The sequence below is a fragment of the Nyctereutes procyonoides genome, unplaced genomic scaffold (assembly GCF_905146905.1).
Source record: "Nyctereutes procyonoides isolate TBG_1078 unplaced genomic scaffold, NYPRO_anot_genome, whole genome shotgun sequence".
Taxonomy (NCBI): domain Eukaryota; kingdom Metazoa; phylum Chordata; class Mammalia; order Carnivora; family Canidae; genus Nyctereutes; species Nyctereutes procyonoides.
Window position 1 is genome coordinate 54,124,032 of NW_026575047.1, and position 22,735 is coordinate 54,146,766.

Here is a 22,735-nt window from a genome sequence, read left to right on the forward strand (position 1 = left end):
CAATGATGATCTCTCCACTAAAAAGTTTAATCACTTTAGCTTTTGCATGAAATCACACTATGCCAGAAAAGATCATGCATCTCAAATATCTTTTAATTTTCTGCTTGTTTTCTTAAAAGATAACATCACTTCAACTCAAGCTATCAATTAAAGTGGGTTCGAGAAGGGGGAATCTTTCTTCACCATAAAAAATAAAAGCCAGAGACTGTGGTTTAGTAAAAGACCTGACATGATTCTTATAAGCCTATGTTTATAGCTGCTTACAGATTCTTCCTCGTCACTTTCTGAGAAATGATCTAAGAAATATTGTCTCTTTTAGTATATAGTGCTTTCTTCTTTAGCAGTTATAAAGCTAGTAATTCTACCATTGTTAAAACTCATATACTTGGAAGCCTCTGATAAACATAAAACTTATACAATGTAAAGTTAATCACAATATTTAATATTTTCATATTTACCTGAATTGTGGTATTTTTTCCCAACATATTCAAATGCAAAGAGTAGCTGGAGGTCTGTTGGCTGGGAATAATGAGCTATTGCAAGGCATACCTAGGAAAAATTCTACATTTAGAATTTGATTTTAACACACTTATTTAAATGAAATGTACAATAAGGCCTTGATTATTGGGACCATCATCTTGGGTGGGGCAGTGATCACAGATACTTATTTACATGTTTTTTTTCTGTTGACCCTAGACTGTGAAAGAGCTCCTTAAGGCCAGGTTTCTCATTCAGTGTTGGGCCCCCAGGACACTGTTTATAAGCTTTTGTGAGTACATGGTAAGTATTCAGTAAGTGTTTGCTGAGTTGAATTTTAACAGCAAAGTAATTTTATTCAAATAAAGAAACTTGAAACCTAAAGACGCATTCTCCTAAAAGGCAGCAATATATATATATATATAGAAGAAATATAAAGGATTAAAAAGTTTCATTTTTGGTGGACTATAATGATTTAATACAGGAATCTGGAAGGCTTAATGTAAGGTATGAAATTTTAACATTCATACCTCATGTATTAAAAAAAAATCTAGCCTAATAGAAAAGCTATTATCACAAAAAATGAAAATTAGCAACAAACCCAAAATATAGGATGGCTCAAAGAGGTACAAACACACACACACACACACACACAAACTGCATTTAAGAAAATGGTTTGAGACTATGTCTAGGGTGGAGAAAGCATGGGCCTCTCAATCGAACAGATCAGGGCTTGAATCCTAGGGTCTACCAAACACTTGCCCTGTAAGTGGTATGAAATCAGTTCATCTCTCGGAGTCTCAGTGTATGCAACTTTAAAATGAAGAGAATACCTATGGCTACATTAAGGACTAATAATCTTAATGCACACCTGGCCTCTGCAAAACCTCCACACATGGAAATATGGTTAATATTACTCCCAACTGCTGCTGGAGGGAAGGAAGCAGACAGTGCTCTATGTTTACAATGCCCTGGACTAGACTTCTGCAGAAAACACTCTTAAATGATCAGAGCAGAAAGAAGGAATTTAAGACATATGCAAGGAGAGAAGAGAAGATCTTCCTTAAAAACATTAAAAAGCAGTGAGCCACAGCGATATACTTTTGACAGTGAGTGAGCAGAAAAAGTTTAGTTAATGATTAGTCCATGTCAATTAGTGGTGTTTGAGATGGGTTAATGCAAATCCTACCTAATAGGTAACTATGTGTCAAGTTCTTGTTTAAAAGATATTTTAAAAGTCTTTTATAGAATAAATGTTTCCTGTTTTACTAAATTAGAATATACATACAAATAAGAGGACAGAGGTTATCACTGGTTTTAGATTTGACTAAAAATAATAACCAAAGGTTTTTGAAACTTTTATATAATACCTCAATTTTCTTGATGACTACAAGGAGAGCTTTCTAAGACAGTCTCACCTATGCAATTAGGACCCAGTAATCTACATTCCTATCCCTAATCTGTCCAACAGTCTTCCTTAAGGAGATGCTTCCAGCAGCAAAACTACTGAAATCTGTACCTTGAAGAAGTCCTTGACCACTTTCTGTTCCTTTAGGCACTATATTTAGTTTATAAACTTTGTTGTACTTTTCTCAAGATTATCTTTCATTTTTGTTCCATTTCTCTACACTGCCACAGCCATATTCTTTTTTTTTTTTTTCACAGCCATATTCTTAGGCCATACTCACCTTTTGGCATCTCTGTGGGCCTCCCTACATTCTGCAAAACAAAATTCACAATGCCTAAGGATTCCCTTCTGAAGATGAAATTTGGACCAATAACTTTGCTTACGAGGTAAGCTCCTGGCTTTCTGAGATACCTACCTAATAAAAGAAATCTCATTCCCGATTCTTCATCAAACTGGCTCTCCTTTACCGGACATCCCTTTCTTTCCCAATATTCCCTCAGTGGTCTTCTGTCGGAGAACAACATACTTGCACATACTGTGCTTGCCTTACATCCGGCCACCTCCTCTGCCACACTCTGCCTGGGAAATTCTCCACTACTCAGCCAACTACACTGTCACTGAAACTACCACCTCTGTTCAACTCCAATCTCTTCACAGGCCTTCCCTGACCAAGCCGATTTTACAGTATTAACTGTAGAAACCCTTCTGTTCTCTGTGAATAACAACCACTCTGATATAAAGTGTCTCTTCAGTTAGCTGTGCTTGTATAGCTGAATGCATTTGAGAGTATTCATGAAATAGTATGGAGTGTAGATAAGAAGGGCATAGGGATTCTTCGTTTTACTTCCACCATTAAATGCAATCCCTCAAGGGTAGATGCTGCCTCTGTCATTCATTTGACAGATACTTCCTGCGCATCTAACTGTGTCCAGAGCCTGGGGCTACAGCAATGAACAACATAGATGCAGATCCCCGGCCTCACGCCTCACGAAGCTTACATTCTAGGAGCGAAGACAGATAAAAGATAAAAAAGAACAACTACAGTAAGGGAGCTCATTAAAGGAAAAAAAATGTCCAGCAGGGAAGGGATATGAAGTGTTATGGTGAGACGAGAAGGGAGGAGGTTAATAATTTAGAGAAGGAGAGAGACCAAGAAAAAACTCTCTGTGCAGGGTGAAGACCTGAAGACTTCTGCATTTTTGCTCTCCTCAGTAGCTTTCTGAAGGTGCTCTGTGCACCACAGCAGCTGCACTAAAGATACTAGTTGACAAAATTAACATAGTAAGGAAAATGCTCTAAGCCAATGGAATGAGCATATAACATTTCCAAAGCAGCCACAGGCCTAGTTTACACAAAAGAAATTCATAGATCATTGATTATGTATGGAGTATGTTGTTTACCGCTACAAAGCAAAAAACAAAGTTTATCTGGTAGGCAAAACCAATGTAGCCTATTTCTAAAAAGTCCTTAAGAACAGTACACATCACATTTATAAAGGTTAGAAAACAGATCAGTATATCTAATAGCATCTCCATTGCAAGAAGACTATAAGCAATCTTGTGAAACCTAAATGGTTTAATCACCAGCACAACAGCTGATTAGAGTGGGGGCGGGGGACACAGAACTTGAACTAAAGCTGGCGCTGCGTAGTGTAATTAGAAGTGTGGACCACTTAGTTCTAAGTAACTTAAGGGGCGTCTTTAGGAACCCAGATAAAGGCACATACTGCTTACGCTATCTGGGTTACATCCATTCTGTTATGTAGGACATTTTGAGAAGGAAAGCCAAGAATCCTCTCCCTCAAGCTTTTCCATACACACTCTTTAAAAAGCTTATGTCCAAAAAAAAAAAAAAAAAAAAAAAAAAAAGCTTATGTCCACATTCTTAGCTTCCATCACTAAGAGCTTGAAAGATTTTAAAAAGTAGGTCTCATTTTCATGTAAAATTATTCTAATTTTGCAATGTACTCCATAAACATTAAAATTTTTAGAAAAACTCTACATCTTTAAAAACTGCTTCTGAAAATAGTTCATCTGCCCTGGCTATCAAGGGAATGAAGAACATCTTGGTACTAAAGACATTAAGTTATGGTAAATAATTAATTTACTGGAGGAAGAAAAGTAAACACTTCTGAAATGATTTTTGGACCAAGACTGATCTTGTGGACAGAAGCCAGAAGTACCCACAGTTGGTTTCTCTTCTAAGACCAGCTGGGGGCGCAGCACTGGAGAAGCTCTAACCTCAAGTTCCAGCACACTGGCAAACAAAACTGGTTTCCTATATTTTTGTGGTTTGAAAGCCACCAAGGAGTAGTCTCAGATTCAAGGCAAAAAAAAAAAAAAAAAAAAAGAATTTAAGGAAAAGCCAATTTATTCTTTAAATAGATGGGTTGAATTTTCACTTTTAGAAAGTACACCTGACAAGTGGTTTACACTTAATCTATAAAGTGGAGACTAAGGGCATACATTTTACTTACCATATATACACACATATATATATTTTATAAGTGGTAAACCATTAAAGAATATTTTTTTTGCCCCTTAGTTTTGAACAGAGTTCTTCAAAAGGAAAGGGAAGCTCCAAAATGCTTTGAGGCTAGACATCCAATTCTGCAAGATCAAATTCCTTTTTGTTTTATACAGATCTGTCCCAAACATCCTTATTTACTTGTGACAGACCAAGGATATGCAGGATGAATGCTAAGCATACTGCCATCTAATCTTGTCCTAACACAATTTAGGCAACACCAACTAGTACCAGAAGGCTATAGAGTAATATTTAACAAAATGTGAACAAATTTAGCATTTCAAGAATTCATACTTTAAACAGAAATATGAATGCTTTTGGTATTTCAAAGCTAGTCAGTTTTTACCCACCAGAGAACTCTGAATGGGCATCTGGTCATTTTAAAACAACTTATAAAATCAGAGCATTTCCAGAGAAAATTTAGCAAAGTTTCCGGGAGGTAAAATCAAGCTGTAACTTACCAACTGTTACCTAATTTTAGATGAAAACTTTCACTTGAAATAAAAGAATATGCTAGAATTCTTGTTTTTAACTCACGAAGCCAGTAAACTTTGGCAGCACACAGGCCTTAACCTCTGTGTCTGAAACGTTAAATCAAGGGAAAAAAATTCTCTATTTAGGGCAGCCTGGGTGGCTCAGTGGTTTAGCACCACCTTCAGCCCAGGGTGTGATCCTGGAGACCCGGGATCGAGTCCCATGTCAGGCTCCCTGCATGGAGCCTGCTTCTTGCTCTGCCTGTGTCTCTGCCTCTCTCTCTCTCTCTCTTTCTCTCTCTCTCTCTGTCTCATGAATAAATAAATAAAATCTTAAAAAAAATTCTCTATTTATATTCTTATTGCCTTTCATTTTCTTTCCTGCACCTGCCCCTCCCTGCAACTTGACTGTACAAAAGATTAAAAAAAGCATTTCTTTCAAGCCTGAGGTTACATGCTTTCAATGTTTTAAGCAGAGGGGAAAAGACTTTTGTCAGAAGTCTGGTCCTGGGAAAGGGCATAACCAGTTGGACGAGGCTGTTTCCTGCAGACAGTTCCATGTGGCCCCCTTCATCACTTACCAGCAGACAACAGACAAGGGCAATCCTGAATTTCCAGGGCACTTACCTGTTTCATTCATTTGGCAGCTAATCACTTATGTGGAAACATCTTTTATGTCACTACTTCGTACCACTATTCAATTTTCATTTGTTCATGCTCTAGCTTCTCAACAAGCACATTTGCCTCACACATTAAAGATGACCAGCAGGTCAAGAATGAAGCCAAGTAATGATGGTTTCCAGTGACTGAAATAGAGTCCTCCAAGAAATATAATTGAGAGTGGGAGAGGGAAACTTTCTGAAAGAATATTGGGCCACTGTACCAATTTCTTACTTAAAAAAAAAAAAAAATCCTGTCCTAACTAAATCTCTTAAGTTCTATGGTATCCCTATTCTTGAAATGCTATACATCCTGAAAGTAAGATTTTCATTTGCAGATTCCTGATGCTCTGACTGATTAAATTACAAGTACATATTTAAGCTCAAAAAAGTAGCTCAGCTAAAATGTTTTTATATAGCCTACTATCTAATTAGTCCTCAAGTCTTTCTATATAAGCATAAGCATCTCAAATTAGTAAAATGCCAAAATCACAAACTGCAGAACTGAACAGATGAAAAGGGCCTTAAAAGCTACCTAGCTGAATTTTCAATAACGCAGCATGCCAAAAGAGGGCCTTACAGACTCTACCTGAAAACTTTTAGCCACAGAGCCCACCATTACTCTGCTAGATAATCTAGTTCCAGAGGTCCAGCATATTCAAATATTCATCTTATGCTTACCCTCCTGTGAGGAAACTGTTGATTCTAAGTTCTAAAAATAAATATACAATGTCCTCACCAAACTGTATGAAAACAGCTGCCTTAAGAATTTTTTGATGGCCTTATTTTGATATAAACAGAAAATTCACTGCATTAAGTCTAACTATGGAAACCAAAGGCACCCATTTTGGGGTGGTGCAAAAGCTGACTTATAGAATCAGAGCATTTCCACTGAGAAGAAGGTTCCACTTCACTAAGAAACTGTTTCTTTATTCCCAATGTGTGGGAGTTGGCTTCCCCTGGAAAGTGTTATATTCTCTGCATTTGCTGCATCATAGACTAGACCAGTAGGGCATTCGGTTAAGTGGCTTCACTCCTTTGCCAAAGCCAAAATGTGGGATGAAGGAAGTGGGAATTTCTACCATGAATCTTACTCCACTAGCAGGCAATAAACATTCCCCAGAAAGCAGGAGAAAAACAAAGCCAATTAAAAAGTCCCTAGGCTTTTAGCTATTCTTGTGGAATAGCACTCAAATTAATTCACTAAAGTTTTTTTTAAGGAGTAATAATTATTAGGCTTCTCCCATAACTATACCTTTACCTAACCCTTAAATCTAGCTAGTTCGTTGATGAGGTTCTGAAGTATTTTCTAAAGTTCTAAACAAGAAAGAAACGGTAACGGTCTAAATGCAAAAGATACTAATTTCCACATCACAGTTTCTAGTATTGTAGGAGCTGATAAAAAGAAAAAAAAAAAAACCTACATAGAATACTTTAAAGCAGGGATGCCTAGGTGGCTCAGTGGTTGAGCTCTGCCTTCGGCTCAGAGTGTGAACCCAGGGTCCTGGGATCAATTTCCGCATTGGGCTCCCCAGAGGGAGCATGCTTTTCCCTCTGCCTATGTCTCTGCCCCTCTCTCTGTGTCTCCCATGATTAACAAATAAAATCTTAAAAAAATATATTTTAAAGCAGCCACAAATCATCCAAGGAAATAGTTCTATTAACATTTTTGGCTTTGACTTAAGGAGATACCTGATAACCTCCCCTACCCGAAAAAAAAAAAAAAAAATCTGAGCAACTGAGAAAAGAGACCTTCCATACAGAACTGATATTGGTAAATATAGTGCAAAACCCAAAACTTGATATAATAGTATTACCTTTTTGGCACTTTCAGGACCTGATTCATCAAAGCGAAATCTGACAATTCTGAAATCTTTACAGTAAATAATTAACTCTGTTGGATTAAATTTCAGTTTCTGGTTGGGACCGAGGACTTTCTGCTTCCTCTTGTGGTCATTTACTATAAATGAAAAAAATAAAGAAAAAAATGTGTAAAAATTCTTTTCTGTTACTCACTCTTTAGTATACTTTAATAAATTATTACTGAAAATAATTAGAAGGTTACCCACCACTGAGCACTGCTTCTCTGGAATCTTTCATATTTGTCTACAATTTCTAGAACTTTGGGGGATTGGTTTTAAAATTTTGCTTTAGACTGTATTTTTTTTTAATTTTTTTTAAATTTTTATTTATTTATGATAGTCACAGAGAGAGAGAGAGGCAGAGACACAGGCAGAGGGAGAAGCAGGCTCCATGAACCGGGAGCCCGATGTGGGATTCGATCCCGGGTCTCCAGGATCGCGCCCTGGGCCAAAGGGAGGCGCCAAACCGCTGCGCCACCCAGGGATCCCTAGACTGTATTTTAAATGACCTTTGCACAAACCAACCACCATCTAGGCACATTTAAGCTTAAAATTTCAATTAAAAAGAGGAAAAATACTTAGAAAACATAAAAAGCTAAATATGCTATATTTCCATTTAGAAATAATTTATTGAGTTCAGGGCACCTGCATGGCTAATTGAGCCAACTGGGCTGAGCATCTGACTCTTGATTTCGGCTCAGGTCATGATTTCAGGGTCACAGAATTGAGCCTTGCACTGAGCTCTGCACTCAACAGGAAATCTGCTTGAGATTCTCTCTCTCCCTCTCCCGCTCCTCCTTGCTCACATTTGCTCTCCCTCTCTCTCTAAAATAAATAAATAAATCTTTAAAAAAATAATTTATTGACTTCTCTTTCATTAATATTCTTGGGACTCAAAAAAGGGGAAAACATAAACCTACAGAAATAAAATTCCAGCCCAAATATGTGAGAGGTATGATTCTTTATGCAATACTTCCTGAAGAGAATCAGCTTTTATGGACTGAGTAAAGAATACTACATACCTGTGACAATTTGCTCAATACATGTTAAAGGGACATCATGCTCACCAAGAAGAAGGTTTCTGTAATGGAATCTCTGAAATAAAAATTATGTTCATGTTAAGTCTTTCCCCAACAACTTTAAATGGTAGTAACAGCCTTACTTTTACATGTGATAAGAAACTGTGATGGTTATGTAAAAAGATCAAAAAGCTTTTTGTCTGTAGAACTATGAGAGTTCTAAAGAGGGAGTATCTTAGAACACATTCCAGTCATGAAAAGAAGAAAGAAACACATGCTGTGTTCATACTCTTTTCACCTTTCTCTCCATACTTTTATATATGAAATGAAGTTGTGTACGATAATACCATTATAATATCCATGATACGTAACATTATCAGTCACTTCATAGGTAACCATTTGCACGTCTAGTTCTGGTTGAATCCATCATAAAAAAACAAATGGAGAAAATAAAGAAAAAGACTCAAGTCATCAGATTTTAAGGGATAAAATAGTGGCTTGATTTTACAAAGGAGACTTTAGAAAATCACTCCTTAGAAAGTAATTTTTAGAGCAGAAATTCTACTAGAAATATAAATCTTCAGGCCAACTATAGCTCGTTTTTGTTTTTTTTTTTTAAATCTGTCAACAAACACTTTATACCAATTTTTAAACTCAGAACATAGTTGACACTATTAACCTGCTGTCAGAAGAGCACTGGTTTGTGTTCCCTGCCACTGGTATAGGATGTAAGGTATTTTAAATACATACATCTCATTTAAATTCTGTGCCCCAAATAAAAATGAAGCTAAAAACAAAGGGAAAAACCCAAGTCTACAGCCTAGTATGTCTACATACTAAATAGCTGTAAATGCCTTTAGTCTCAATATACCTACCAAAGTTTGCAATAAACACACAAATATACAGTAAATATTTTGGCAAACTAATGAATGATTATATAAAATATACTTATCCAGAGTCAGACACTTCAGTCAAAAGTTTACAACTGATATTAGAGAACAATTCCTATTATAAATAAAAGTCTAAAAAAAAAATAAAAGTCTAGGGGATAAAAGTATATAATACTTTACAAATCAAAACAGAAGAGCCAAGCAAAAGCCCAGAATTTTTAAATTAATCAAATGAAGACCTGAACTTTTAAAAACCAAAATTAAATGGAACTATTTTCCAGTGAGACCATAAAATGGCAAGAGGGTTATTACAGAAAAATTTCATTAATATTTTTCTTTATTCTAATTATACTAGAAATTTGGGATTTCAAACTAAATTTGATGTTTCGGAAAAGTGACTAATTAGTTAAAAATACTATGAAATCTAGAAAATGTGCTGCCTTTATATAATTATTTGCTAAATAATTAAACTTTTCTCTTTAGGACTAGCAAAATAAAAAAAAAGCACTTTAAAAGATGTGGAAGAAAGAAAAATACTAACTCCATTACTGAAAGGATATCTACACAATAATCACAGGAAATAAATAAGCAAGGTGACTCAACCATCTCACTAATTCTACTCCTTGAGTCTCAACATCCTCCTTACACTTTATTTTGAATTTTAACATAATACATTCCCAACACTGTTAATCACATAATGACTTTATAATTTTCCATACCTGTGCTTTATGTAATTATATGTACTGCTTAGAGTCAAATCCTTGATACAAATAAACAGCACACAAATAACACACACCTGTAATGGCATCGGGTCATCCGTAATAAAGGAAATTTTGAAGTTACTGCAGATCAGCTTTCCCCACAGGTCGTACTGACTTGTGTCCGTTGCAATGCATTTTCTCACAAAACTGACTTCATTTACGACAATTTCTCCTTTTCAAAAAGAAAAATATTGTATGAGCTACAACCATACCATAAAATATCTACAGTCACTGTGTGGCCTATGAGGACTGCTTCATGATGATGAGGGCTCACCAGGTGCCAGGCACCAGAGTGCTTTCATCCTCATAACAGCAGCATTAACAGTGAGGCACTGCCTGCCACGTGTAAGATATAGAAACTGAAGCAAGAAGAACTCAGGGATCTGAGACAGTTCAACCAGAAAGGCTGATACCCAATCTGCATTCTTTAGTACTATGTGATACTGCCCTCATTATCTTTTATTGAAAGGCATTCTGGAGAAGAAATAAATATACTCTCTTCTTCAGAGTACTACTTAACGGAATATTTGTATTTTATTAACAGGTGACTTTACACCCCAAACCAATGTCGAATCCTTTACTAAGGGATGAGAAAGAGAGTTTGGGTTTAATCTCAAAATTAACAATACAATCTATTTATTTTTGGTAAATAGAGTTCAGGATGGCAAGCTAGGAAGACACTAGACTCATCTCCTCTCATGGATATACCGAGTCTATACCTACATATGGACAATTTCCTCTTAAAAAAAAAAACAACCCTAAAGGCTAGCTGAGTGATGATTACACATTGGCCAAATGAGAACTAAACCATATACAAGCAGGTAGGAGAGACTGGGACATAATCTCACTATAAACTCCATCCCTGTATGGTCACCCACAACCAGGATGGAACACAAAACCTAGAGGTTCTCCCTGAGGAGGCAAAGGGTTCAAATGTTACATTAGGCATCCCAAGTTTTAACATACACCTTTAGAGACAAGCCCTCAAAACATGTAACTCTGAAAACCAATGAGGCTTGCATCTCAAGACCCATAAGACCATAGAGATTCAAGAAATTGCTCTTAAAAGGCTCAGACACTTGGACTCACATACCTGGGGGCCCAGGTCAGAGGTAAGCTGATGGTGCCCAGACTTAAAGTGAAGGAGGCTCACCTGCTTATATTAAAACACTAGCTTGAAGGGCAGGCGCCTAACACATTTACCTAGGAGGCTGTTGGAATTCTCTCCAGGGAAAAGATTAGTGAGCACCATATCACACATTCCCTTTGCTGTGCTCCAGAGCACTAGCATCTCCCAGTAGGGAGCTTTTACATGTATCTAACTGGTGCCTTGATTTTTTTTGTAGCTGTCAACTGGGAAGCACCTCTTGATTGCCTGGCTCTGGAGGCCAGGGAGCTTGTGTTCTTCGTCCCATGGGACTGTAATAATTGGTGTCATTCAGAAAGGAGCTCATACCTCTGCCTGGAGCCCTGATTTTTGTGATTGCTGCCAGGAGACATATCTACAACACGTGGCTCTGGTAGTCAGTGGGATTTACACATATGAGTCTTACAGGACTGTAACCAACAGAGAAAGAGTTCTTAAACAGCTATCATCCCCAGGGCACAAAAGGAAGCCAACAGACCCAAAAGCTTAGTCTTTCCTGTGAAGAAGGACCATTAGGTAATCAACACAACTGTGGCCTGAGACGCAAGTTTCTAATTACACACACATCTAGGGTTGGGCTGTAATCCTTTCCAGAGACTTCAGAGGGTGGGTGCTATCTTTGTGCTCATGCTCTGCAGCACTCCAGAGCATCAGTGTCTCCTGGAGGAGCACTTTATGTGCCTTTGGTACCCTGGCTTTTATGTCTGGAGTCCTAGTTTTTGCCCAGGGGACATCCCTTGATCATCCCGCTTTAGTGGCCAAAGGGGTTTACATTCTGGGTCCCATGACACTGTGGCAATGAGACAGATGGTTCTTGGCAAGCAACCACCCCTATGGAGCTGCAGAGGCAGGTGACAGGCACCTCCCCCCCACCCCCAAATCTTTCTAAAGGAGGCCCCTCTGCTTGTGCTAGAGCAGGCTTCAGGTTTGGCATACACTTAGTGGTCTACAGACCCGTTCTCAAAGAAAGTGGGCTGTGGAGGTCATCTTGATGTTCTCCCTCTGCCTTTCACCAGCTTGATGGTATTACCCAGAAAAGAGCTTGTACACTTGTCTAGAGCACTGATTCTTGCAACTGCTACTCAGGGTACACCTCCAGCTCTCTGGCTCTTGTGGCCAGTAGGGCTTCCACTTGGGGTCCCACAAGACTGTATATATTTGCATACCTTAAAAAGTTGAGGCCTGAGAGTTTGGTTTCCAGTCAGCTGGAACCTAGGTGCCAAGACACTCCCCTCTGGAACACTGACAGGACTGGCACACGCTAAACTATTGAGAGCTCTTAAAAATATAACAGGCTGACTGACAAGCAGGATGGTTCAAGATTTAACAAAGAGCTGGGGTTGAGCTAGATGATAAGGTTCATCTCCTATACAAGGCCCTTCCTTCAAGACTGAGAGGTAACTGTTCCATTTACTGTATAGAAACCAACACAGAGAGTCAAGCAAAGTGAAGAAACAGAGGAATATGTTTCAAATGAAAGAACAAGATAAAACCTCAGAGAAAAAACATAAACAGAGATAAGCAATTTATCAGATAAAGAGTTCGAACTAATGGTTATAAAGTTGCTCACTGAAAATGAAAACACTAACTCAAAGAGATAAATATACCCCTATATTTATTGCAGCATTATTTACAATAGTCAAGACACTGAAGCAACATAAGTGTCCATCAACAGACAAACGGATAAGGTAAATGTGGTATATGTACACACAACGGAATATCACACAGCCATATAAAGGATGAGATCATACCACCTAAGACAACATGGATGGACCTAAAGGCTATTACAGTAACTAAAATAAGTCAGGTTGAGAAAGACAAATACCATATGATTCCACTCATAAGTGTAATCTAAAATAATAAATAAACAAAAAGTAAAATCAGAACTATAAATACAGAGAGCAAACTGATGATTGCCAGAGGGGAGGAGAGTGTGTAGCTGGGCAAAGGAACAGGAGATACCGATCTCCATGTATGGAATGAGTAACTTACGGGAATAAAAAGCAGAGCATAAGGAATATAGTTGCTGATATTGGAAAAGCAGTGTAAAAGGTCAGATGGTTGCTACACTTGTGGTGAGCAGAGTATACTGTGTAAAGCTGTCAAATGACTAGGTTGTATACCTGAAACTAATGTAACATTATGTGTCAACTGTACTCAGATTTTAAAAATTGCATTTAAATTGAAAACAAAAAAGGATGCTCACTGAATTAGGGAGAAAAATTCATAAACACCATGAGACTTGCAACAAAAAGATGAAGACCTAAGAAGATACTGAACAGAAATTATAGAGCTGTTGAACACAATAACTGAACCAAAACACCCCAGAGGGGTTCAACAATAGACTAGATGAAAAAGAAGAAAGAATCAGTCAATTTCAAGACAGGGAAATAAAACCACCCAAATCAAAATAGCAAAAAGACAAAGGATGAAAAAATGTGAGGGCAGCTTAAAGGACTTACTGGATAATATCAAATGGACTGTTTGCAACATAGGGCTCCCAGGAGAAGAGAAAGGGGGAGAAATCTTATTAGAAGAAATAATATCTGAAAACTTCCCTAACCTGGGGAAGGAAACAGGACATGCAGATCCAGGAAGCTCAGAATTCCCAACAAGGGGAACCCAAAGAAACCCACACCAAGACACATTATAATTAAAAATGTCAAAAGTTAAAGACAAAGAGAGAATATTAAAAGTGGCAAAAGAAAAACAACTTACTACAGACAAGGAAGCCCCATAAGGCTATCAGCAGACCTTTCAGCAGAAACTGTATAGGCCAGGAGAGAGTGACACTATATATTCAAAGTGCTGAAAGAAAAAAAAAACCTTTCAATCAAGAATACTGTACACTGTAAAGTTATCATTCAGAAGTAGAGAAGAAATAAAAAATTTCCCAGACAATCAAAAGCTAAAGAAGTTTATCACCACTAAATTTGCTTTAGAAGAAATGTTAAAGGGACTTTTTTAAGCTGAAAAGAAAGGGCACTAATTAATAACAAGAACACATATGAAAGAATACATCTCACTGGAAAGATAAACATATAGTAAAGGTAGTGCATTAATCACTTCTAAAGATTTTAAGTTTAAAAGACAAAAGTAATAAAATTAACTAAAACTACAACTGCTTACAGGATACAGAATATAAAAACATGTAAAATGTGACATCAAAAACATAAAAGCTGGGTGGGAAGAGTAATAACCTTGAGCTTTACAATGGAATAAAATTTGTTATCAACTTAAAATAGACTGTAACAGAAATAAATTGCTATATGCAAGCTTCATGTTGCAAAACAAAGCAAAAACCTATAGTAAATACAATAAAGATCAAGAGGAAGGAATATAAGCATACCACTAAAGAAAGCCACAAAATTACAAAGTAAGAGAACAACAGAAGGAAAAGAGAGGGACTACAAAAAAAACAATATAAAATGGCAGTAAACACATACCTGTCAATAATTAGTTTAAATGTAAATGGACTAAATGCTCCAATCAAAATATATAGAGTGAGTGAATGGATTAAAAAAAACAAGACCTATCTATATGTTGCCTATAAGAGACTCACTTTAGATGCATGGACACACAGACTGAAAAAGAAGAATGGTACAAGAGATTTTTCATTGCAAATGGAAACCAAAGCTGGAGTAGCTATACTTAGATCAAACAAAACAGACTTTAGAACAAAGACTGTGATAACAAAGAAGTTTGTTACATGATGATAAAAGGGTCAATCCAACAAGAAAATAAAACATTTGTAAACACGCACCCAACACAGGAACACCTAAATACATGAAAGATAATTATTAACAGACCTAAAGGGAGAAATAAGACAGCAATATATTAATAGTTGAGGACTCTATTAATGTCAATAGTTTGAATCAATTACCAACACAAGAAAATTACAGGCCAATTTCCCTAATGAACACAGATGCAAAAATCCTTGATAAAATGCTTGCAAACTAAAAAATTCAATAATATGTTAAAACCATCATACACCATAATCAAGTGAGATTTATTCCAGGGATGCAAGGATGGTTCAACATCTATAAATCAGCCAATGTGATACACCGCATTAACAAATTGAAGGATAAAAATCCTATTATCACCTCAATAGATGCAGAAAAGGCATTTGACCAAATTCAACATCCATTTATGATAAAAACTCGACGAAACCAGGCTAGAAGGAAACATACCTCAACATCATAAAGGCCATATATGACAAGCCCACAGCTGAAAACAAACTTAGTGGTGAAAAACGGAAGTTTTTCCCTCTAAAATCAAGAACAAGACGGGATGCATGCTCTTGCCATTTTTTTTTTTTTTAAAGATTTTACTTGTTCATGAGAGACATAGAGAGAGAGGCAAAGACAAAGAGAGAGAAGTAGGCTCCATGGAAGGAGATGGATGCGGGACTCAATTCTGGGACTTGAGGATCACGCCCTGAGCCAAAGGCAGACACTCAACCACTGAGCTACCCAGGTGTCCCTCTTGCCACTTTTATTCAATACAGTACTGGAACTCTGAGCCACCGCAATTAGGTAAGAAAAAAATAAAAGTCATCCAAATTGAAAATGAAGAAGTAAAATAGTTACTATTTGCAAATGATATGATATATATAGATATGTAGATATCTACAACACCTTAAAGGCTTCATGAGAAAACTGCTAAAAGTAATAAATCCAATAAAGATGTGCGATACAAAATCAATACACTAAAAATCAGTTACATTTCTATATACTAATAATGAACTATCAGAAAGAGAAATTAAGAAAACCCACTTACAACTGCATCAGAAAGTATAAAATACCTAGAAATAATTTAACCAAGGTAGTGAAAAACCTGTATACTGAAGACTACAAGATAATAATGAAAAAAACTGAAGATGACACAAATAAATGGAAAGATATCCCAATGCCCATGACTGGAAGAATATTGTTAAAGTGTCCATTCTACCAAAGCAATATACAAATTCAGTGCAATCGCTATTGAAAATTCCAGTGGCATTTATCACAGGAATAGAACACACAATCTTAAAATCTGTATGGAACCATAAAAGTAATCCTAAAAAAGAACAAAGCTGAAGGCACCATGCTCCCTGATTTCAAACTGTATTATAAAGTTATGGTAATTAAAATAATATGGCATTGGTAAACAGGCACATAGATCAATGGAACAGAATAGACAGCCTAAAAATAAAAACTAATAAGTTTTATTATTAGATAACATAGTTAACTAATCTATAACAAAAGAGCCAATGGTATACAATGGGGAAAGGACAGTCTCTTTAATAAATGGTATTTAGAAAATTAGGTAGCCATGTGCAAAAGAAACTGGACCACTATTTTACATCATACACAAAAATTAATTTAAAATAGATTAGAGTCTTGAATGGAAAACCATAAAACTCCTAGAAGAAAACATAGGTTTTGGTGATAATCTTTTGAATAGGACACTAAAAGCAAAAGCAACAAAAGCAGAACAAACATGTGGGATCACATCAAAGGAAAAAGCTCCTGCACAGAAGAAACTATCAAAAGAATGAAAAGGCAACCTAGTGAATGAAAGAAAATACTTTGAAGTTATACATATAAAAGGCTAACATCCAAAATACATAAAGAACTCATACAACTCAACAGCAAAAAACAAAACAAAACCTGATTTTAAAAATGGGTTGAAGATCTAAATCAATATTACTCCAAAGAAGACATACAGATGGCCAATGGGTACATGAAAAGATGCTCTATATTGTTAATCGTCAGGGAAATGAAAATCAAAAAGTACAATGAAACATCACCTCACACCTGTTGCAATGGCTATTATCAAAACGATTAGAAATAACAACTGTTGGCCAGGATGTGGAAAAAAGGCAATCCTCACACTGTTGGTGGGAATGTAAATTGGTACAGACACTGGAAAACAGAATAAAGTTCCTCAAAAATTAAAAACATAACTATGATATGATCCAACAATTCCACTTGTGGGTATTTATCCAAAGAAAATTAAAACAACATGAAAAAAATATATGCACCCATATGTCACTGCAGAATTATTTACAATAGTCAAAATATGGAAACAACTAAGTGTCCACCAATGGATAAATGGATAGAGACAACATGGCAGGTACACACACACACACTCACACACACGGAATATTATTCAGTCATAAAAGAAAATGAAATCTTGCCATTTGCGACAACATGGATGTACCTTGGGAGCATTAAATGCTAACTGAAATCTGTCAGACAAATACCGTATAATCTCTCTTATATGTGGAATCTAAAAAACGAACAAAAAAGAACAAACAAAAACAACCCAAGGTTTTAGACACAGAAAACTACTTAGTGTTTGCCAGAGGTGGAGGATGGGAGGAATGGGTGGTTTGGGTTTTTGTTTTTTAATTTAAATAAATTGAATTTAGAAAAAAAATCTTAAAATAGGGTATATTCCATAAAGCCAAAGTGAGTTTCTCTCTCTACCCAAATTATAACTTACTTGGCAACAAAACTTTAAAATATAGTTTTAGAGTTAAAAGGGCAGATTAAAAAAAGTGAGAGGTCAAAACAAAATTTATAATGTGCCTTGAGGAAAGGAGAAAAAATGAGTGGGAAATATCAGAAAGGGAGACAGAACATGAGAGACTCCTACTTTGGGAAACGAACCAAGGGGTGGTAGAAAGGGGGGGGGGTGGGGGTGACTGGGTGACGGGCACTAAGGGGGGCACTTGATGGGATGAGCACTGGGTGTTATGCTATATGTTGGCAAATTGAACTCCAATAAAAAATAAGTAAATAATAATAATAATATAATGTGCCTTGAAAGGAATAATTTATTTAAAGTGTGGTCTTCATTAAAATAAACCTTAATTTCAAGATCTAAAACTCAATTAGACCCATGGACATTTTTAAGCAATCTGTCCTTCAGGGTCAATGGTAGAAAAGTGAGGGTATTTCATCTACTTCATCTATATTTATCATAAAAACCTTAACAGTAGTGGATAGGACCTGTTTGCTGATAAGCCCCAGATACCTACCAATTCAAGAAAGCAACTACAGTCTCAAAATGATCCTTTCTCTCAATAAAACTGTTATAATAAATTTGAGTTGCAATAACAACTTTTATTCAAAGTTCTTTTTTTTTTTTTTAAGATTTTATTTATTCATTCATGAGAGACAGAGACAGAGAGAGGCAGACACACAGGCAGAGGGCGAAACAGGCTCCATGCAAGGAGCGGGACGCCAGACTGGATGCCAGGAATCCAGGATCATGCCCTGAGGCAAAAGCAGGCATTCAACCACTGAGCCACTCAGGCGTCCCTTATTCAAAGTTCTTAAAAATACACAAAATTATTTTAAGAACAGCAACCTACCATTTACTTGATGATTCAATTCAAATTTACTCATGTCAAATTCTCAGCTTAAATCATTTGAGTAATTTTCCATACTGAAGACAAGCCTGCTTCACATGACCTGTGACCTTGCTCTTTGCTACTATCTTCCTCACCCTCACATCACAGTGCCCTGATAATGCCTAAGGCTCATACTGCTTTCACTGGATGGGGTCTTTGCACATGTTGTTCCCATTTCCCAGAATATTTTCCCTTAGCCTAATCACTTTTTCAGAAATTCCTTTTCTTTTTTTTTAAAAAATCTCCCTGCCTGGATTAAATTCCTCAATCCTAGCATCATATACTTATAATTGCTAGCATTTATACAGCTACAGTTTTATATATATATTTAAATCACTACCTGTCCCACCCTCATGGTCATATGCTTCATGAGGGTAGAAGGTGGACTGATTTTTCCTAAATGCTGAAATTTCAGTTCCTAGACAAATGTCTAGCACAAGGTAGGTGCCTATTAAATGAGTGTTGAAGATGTGAACAAATTAAATCACTTCTCTGTTCCCTAGTTCACCAGGCAAATACCACCAATAGAAGAGAAGGTGGTATAGAAATCACAAATTTAATATGACCAAGCAGGTCATATTACGCTTACACCTTATCCAAGAGGGTAAGGAGATAGGCTAATGGGTACACTCACATGAAGTCAGAAAAAAGGCACGGGAATTGTTATGCTTCCCTATACACACATACGGAGTTATAAAATATACCAATCAGAGTTTCTCAACATTTTTCCTATTTGATTTTTACAACAACCCATAAGGTGTGAGAAATAAGAGACTTGGACCCAAAGAAGTTATATCACTTTCCTGAGATTTAAAAAATAGTAAGAAGTAAATTTTCAACTTATAACCAGGTGTTCTGATCTCAAATCCACTATTTGTTTCTCTATGCTTACATAAAATTAAATATACTGTATCTAGAAATAGTAAGCACCAAAACTGAATTAAAGATTCAAAGTACTAGTCTTAACTGGATTCTGATGAGAAAAAAATTTTAAATGACAAAAATATATATTCATCAAATGAATTATTCATCAAATAATTTAAATACATAAAATTTAAATCTTCCATATAGCTCTTTGAACCCAATGCGTCCCAATTAGCAGAATGTGGGCTAGTGAATACTCAACCCTTCTTCCCACCAAGAAACCTTAGCTTAACTTGAAAGAAAAAAAATACCATCTAAATTATTATTCACATTCACAGTTAGATGTCATACTCCTGTAACACTGACTTCATACTACAACTACTGATTCATCAAGTATAACCTATATCATTTCAGGCTGTGCCACTTAACTAGCAAACTCATCAACCCAAGGACTCTCAAAACAATGCTACAAAAATTCATTCAGTTGTAACTTTAAAGATTCATATATATATTTCTTATGTATGTTATACTCAAAAGTTTACTCAAAAAAAAAAAAAAGCCATACCACAGGCCTGTTTTAGATTCCTGAGAATTGGAGAAGACATGGTAATGAAAAGAGATGGAGGTCTTGTGAGATAGGGCGTGGCGGCCTCATAGTACCATCAGCCAATTGTATTTATGATGCACACACTCAAGGACAGCCCTCCTTCTCTAGTAATGTGATCCTCTTAACTAATGGCACAAATGTAAAATGTCAAGCCCCTGAATGCAGTGATAATGAGACAAAAAGGAGAATGCATTTAATGAGTCCAGGGGTTGGCTGAACACAGCCAATGGACCAAGTCTAGCCCTGGTTTATGTAAAAAACTTACTGAAACATATCCATTTATTTGTGTATTGTCTATGACTGCTTTCAGGGGACAAAGGCAGAGCTGAGTACTTGCAACAGAGACTTTATTGCCTTCAAAGTTCAAAACATTTACTGCCTGATACTTTACAGAGAAACAGCTTGACATGGTTTCTTAAGAACTTTTTTTTTTTAAAGATTTTTTTTTAATTTTTATTTATTTATGATAGTCACAGAGAGAGAGAGAGAGAGGTAGAGACACAGGCAGAGGGAGAAGCAGGCTCCACGCACCGGGAGCCCGACGTGGGATTCGATCCCGGGTCTCCAGGATTGAGCCCTGGGCCAAAGGCAGAGGCGCCAAACTGCTGCACCTCCCAGGGATCCCCTCTTTAAGAACTTTTATATAAATTCAGATAGATACAGAAACATAAAGAGATGTGTATATATGTGAGTCAGTAATACAGGTACATATCTTCTACTCTGGCCCCTACAGGCCTAAAAGCAGTGACACCCCAGCAACAAAACACATTCAGCACACAGATCTTGGTGTGTCGTTCTCCAATGACAGAAACCTGGGATCCTTGTAGAAACAGCTATTTCCAGGGCCGCAGCAGAGACAACTCAGCATGAATAGGGAGTCTCTGGTAGTTCCAGAATGCCAGAAAGTAAGGAAGGAGATAGTGGAGGGAGGACATTTCAAAAGGATGCAGGCACCAATATGCAAGAATTCATCAGTCCATCAGTAAAAATAGAGAAACTATCAGACTAAAGACGCTAAGAAGACATAATAACTAAATACACTATGGTACCCCTGATGGCATTTTGGAATAGCTAATGGACATTAGTGGAAAAACAAGGGAAATGTGAATAAAAGTTGAAGTTTAGTTAATAGAATAGCTAATTTCTTAATTTAGCTAAATTTAACAATGTCAGGTAAGATATTTAACATGAGTTTATTTAACTGTTTTATGAATCCAAGTTTATTTAAAAATAAAACTGAGAAAAAACTGGACAAGAAATATAAAAGTAACTACAACAACAAAAGTTGAATAGGGACTCTTTGGGCTATGGTCTTTTAGGGCAACTGAAGCATCACACAATGCTGAGAGGGGAAAATGGGAATGAGCCCTTGGGAGATGAAGAGAAGTTAGGTGGGATGGAGGGGAGGATGAAAAGGAGGGCACTTCTGGAGAGATGCTCTGTTTGGGTCTTATTATTAAGCATATAATTAAGTAAATGTCAAGTTAACCTGGCTTGAGGTTTACTTGATAACACTAAATTATGTTCACATGGAACCAGTCTTTAAAATATTTGGATCATGTAGCACGGCTATCAGCTCTCATAATCATTTTCTGCTCATATTCCATAATAAAGCAGTAACACTGGGTAGGAGCTGTTGCAGCTACTGCAAGTACTGCAATTCTGTGAGCCAGAACACTAGCTTACAGACAGGAAAGGGAAAACAAACAAACAAACAAATGGCCTCTTCCTAGAGAGAACAGAAACATAGAGGAGTACTGAGACAGTCCTTGCTGCATTTGAAATTAGAAAGCCCTAAGAAAGAAAACACCTAACAAAAGCTTCAAAACTCCAAAAGACCATGAAGTTTTCCCAGAGACTGTACTCCTATGCTAGTCAGGTGGCAAAGCAGGGCTGTGTCAGCCTTGCACTGGCTCATGAGAACCTCCAGTTCCTCCTCCCCCGACACCCTCAATCCCCAGCTCTGTGCCCGCAAGTGGACAGCCTGCAATCAGCCCCCGTGGGAGGATTTTCACCACCAAGCACTTTCCAGCACAGCTCTGGAGGGAAGCCATAGGGAAGCCTCATGGAAGATAAAGTAGGAAATTTGTTTCACTGTAGGGTAAGCAAAAAGCACCACAGAAAAAGCTAGCTAAATCAGATGATGGGTCAGGAGTTTCTATTACAACCTGGGAAGGAATCAAGAAATCACCAAAATTTGTTTTCTCAAGACCCTTCCACCGATAAAAATAAATAATGAAATATAATTAAAATTAATAAATCTCCAAAAATGGTATAACTAAGATAGTTTTTAACTTCCAGAGAACCAAAAACTCCTGTTGTGTTACCTTTCGTAATGCCTTACACATTTACAAAGTCAATAAAAAAGTGGTTGATGAATAAAAATACATTTCCCCATACATTTTAGCTTGGAAAACAGCTTCAGACAAAGCCTTACTGTATACAGTGGCTAACTAACCTATGAAATATGTTTAGGCCAAAAGGGTAATTCAATATACGGCTTTACATATGGTGACTGGCCGTCTGGAACTGAGCGGATTCTCAACATGCGAGACTTTTCAGCACTAATACCACGACACTCACAGGCAAAGTGGGACCAGGTGTCACCCTAGTTGTAGATAAATTCAGGAATTAAAATGG

General features: G+C 36.8%; 1 protein-coding gene across 2 annotated transcripts in view; it reads right to left on the minus strand.

Moving 5' to 3' along the window:
• MTMR10 (myotubularin related protein 10) overlaps positions 1-22,735 on the minus strand; it is a 58,853-nt gene that overhangs the window by 26,690 nt on the left and 9,428 nt on the right. Inside the window, exons 2-6 of one of the 2 annotated variants that reach the window (XM_055325993.1) lie at positions 13,941-14,030; positions 10,111-10,247; positions 8,428-8,500; positions 7,361-7,503; positions 459-549 (exon numbers count right to left, since the gene is read on the minus strand). In XM_055325993.1, the coding sequence (XP_055181968.1) occupies positions 459-549; positions 7,361-7,503; positions 8,428-8,500; positions 10,111-10,122 (319 nt within the window). In that variant the 5' untranslated portion in view covers positions 10,123-10,247; positions 13,941-14,030. The remainder of the gene's footprint in view (positions 1-458; positions 550-7,360; positions 7,504-8,427; positions 8,501-10,110; positions 10,248-13,940; positions 14,031-22,735) is intronic. The other variant, XM_055325991.1, reaches the window with a different exon arrangement.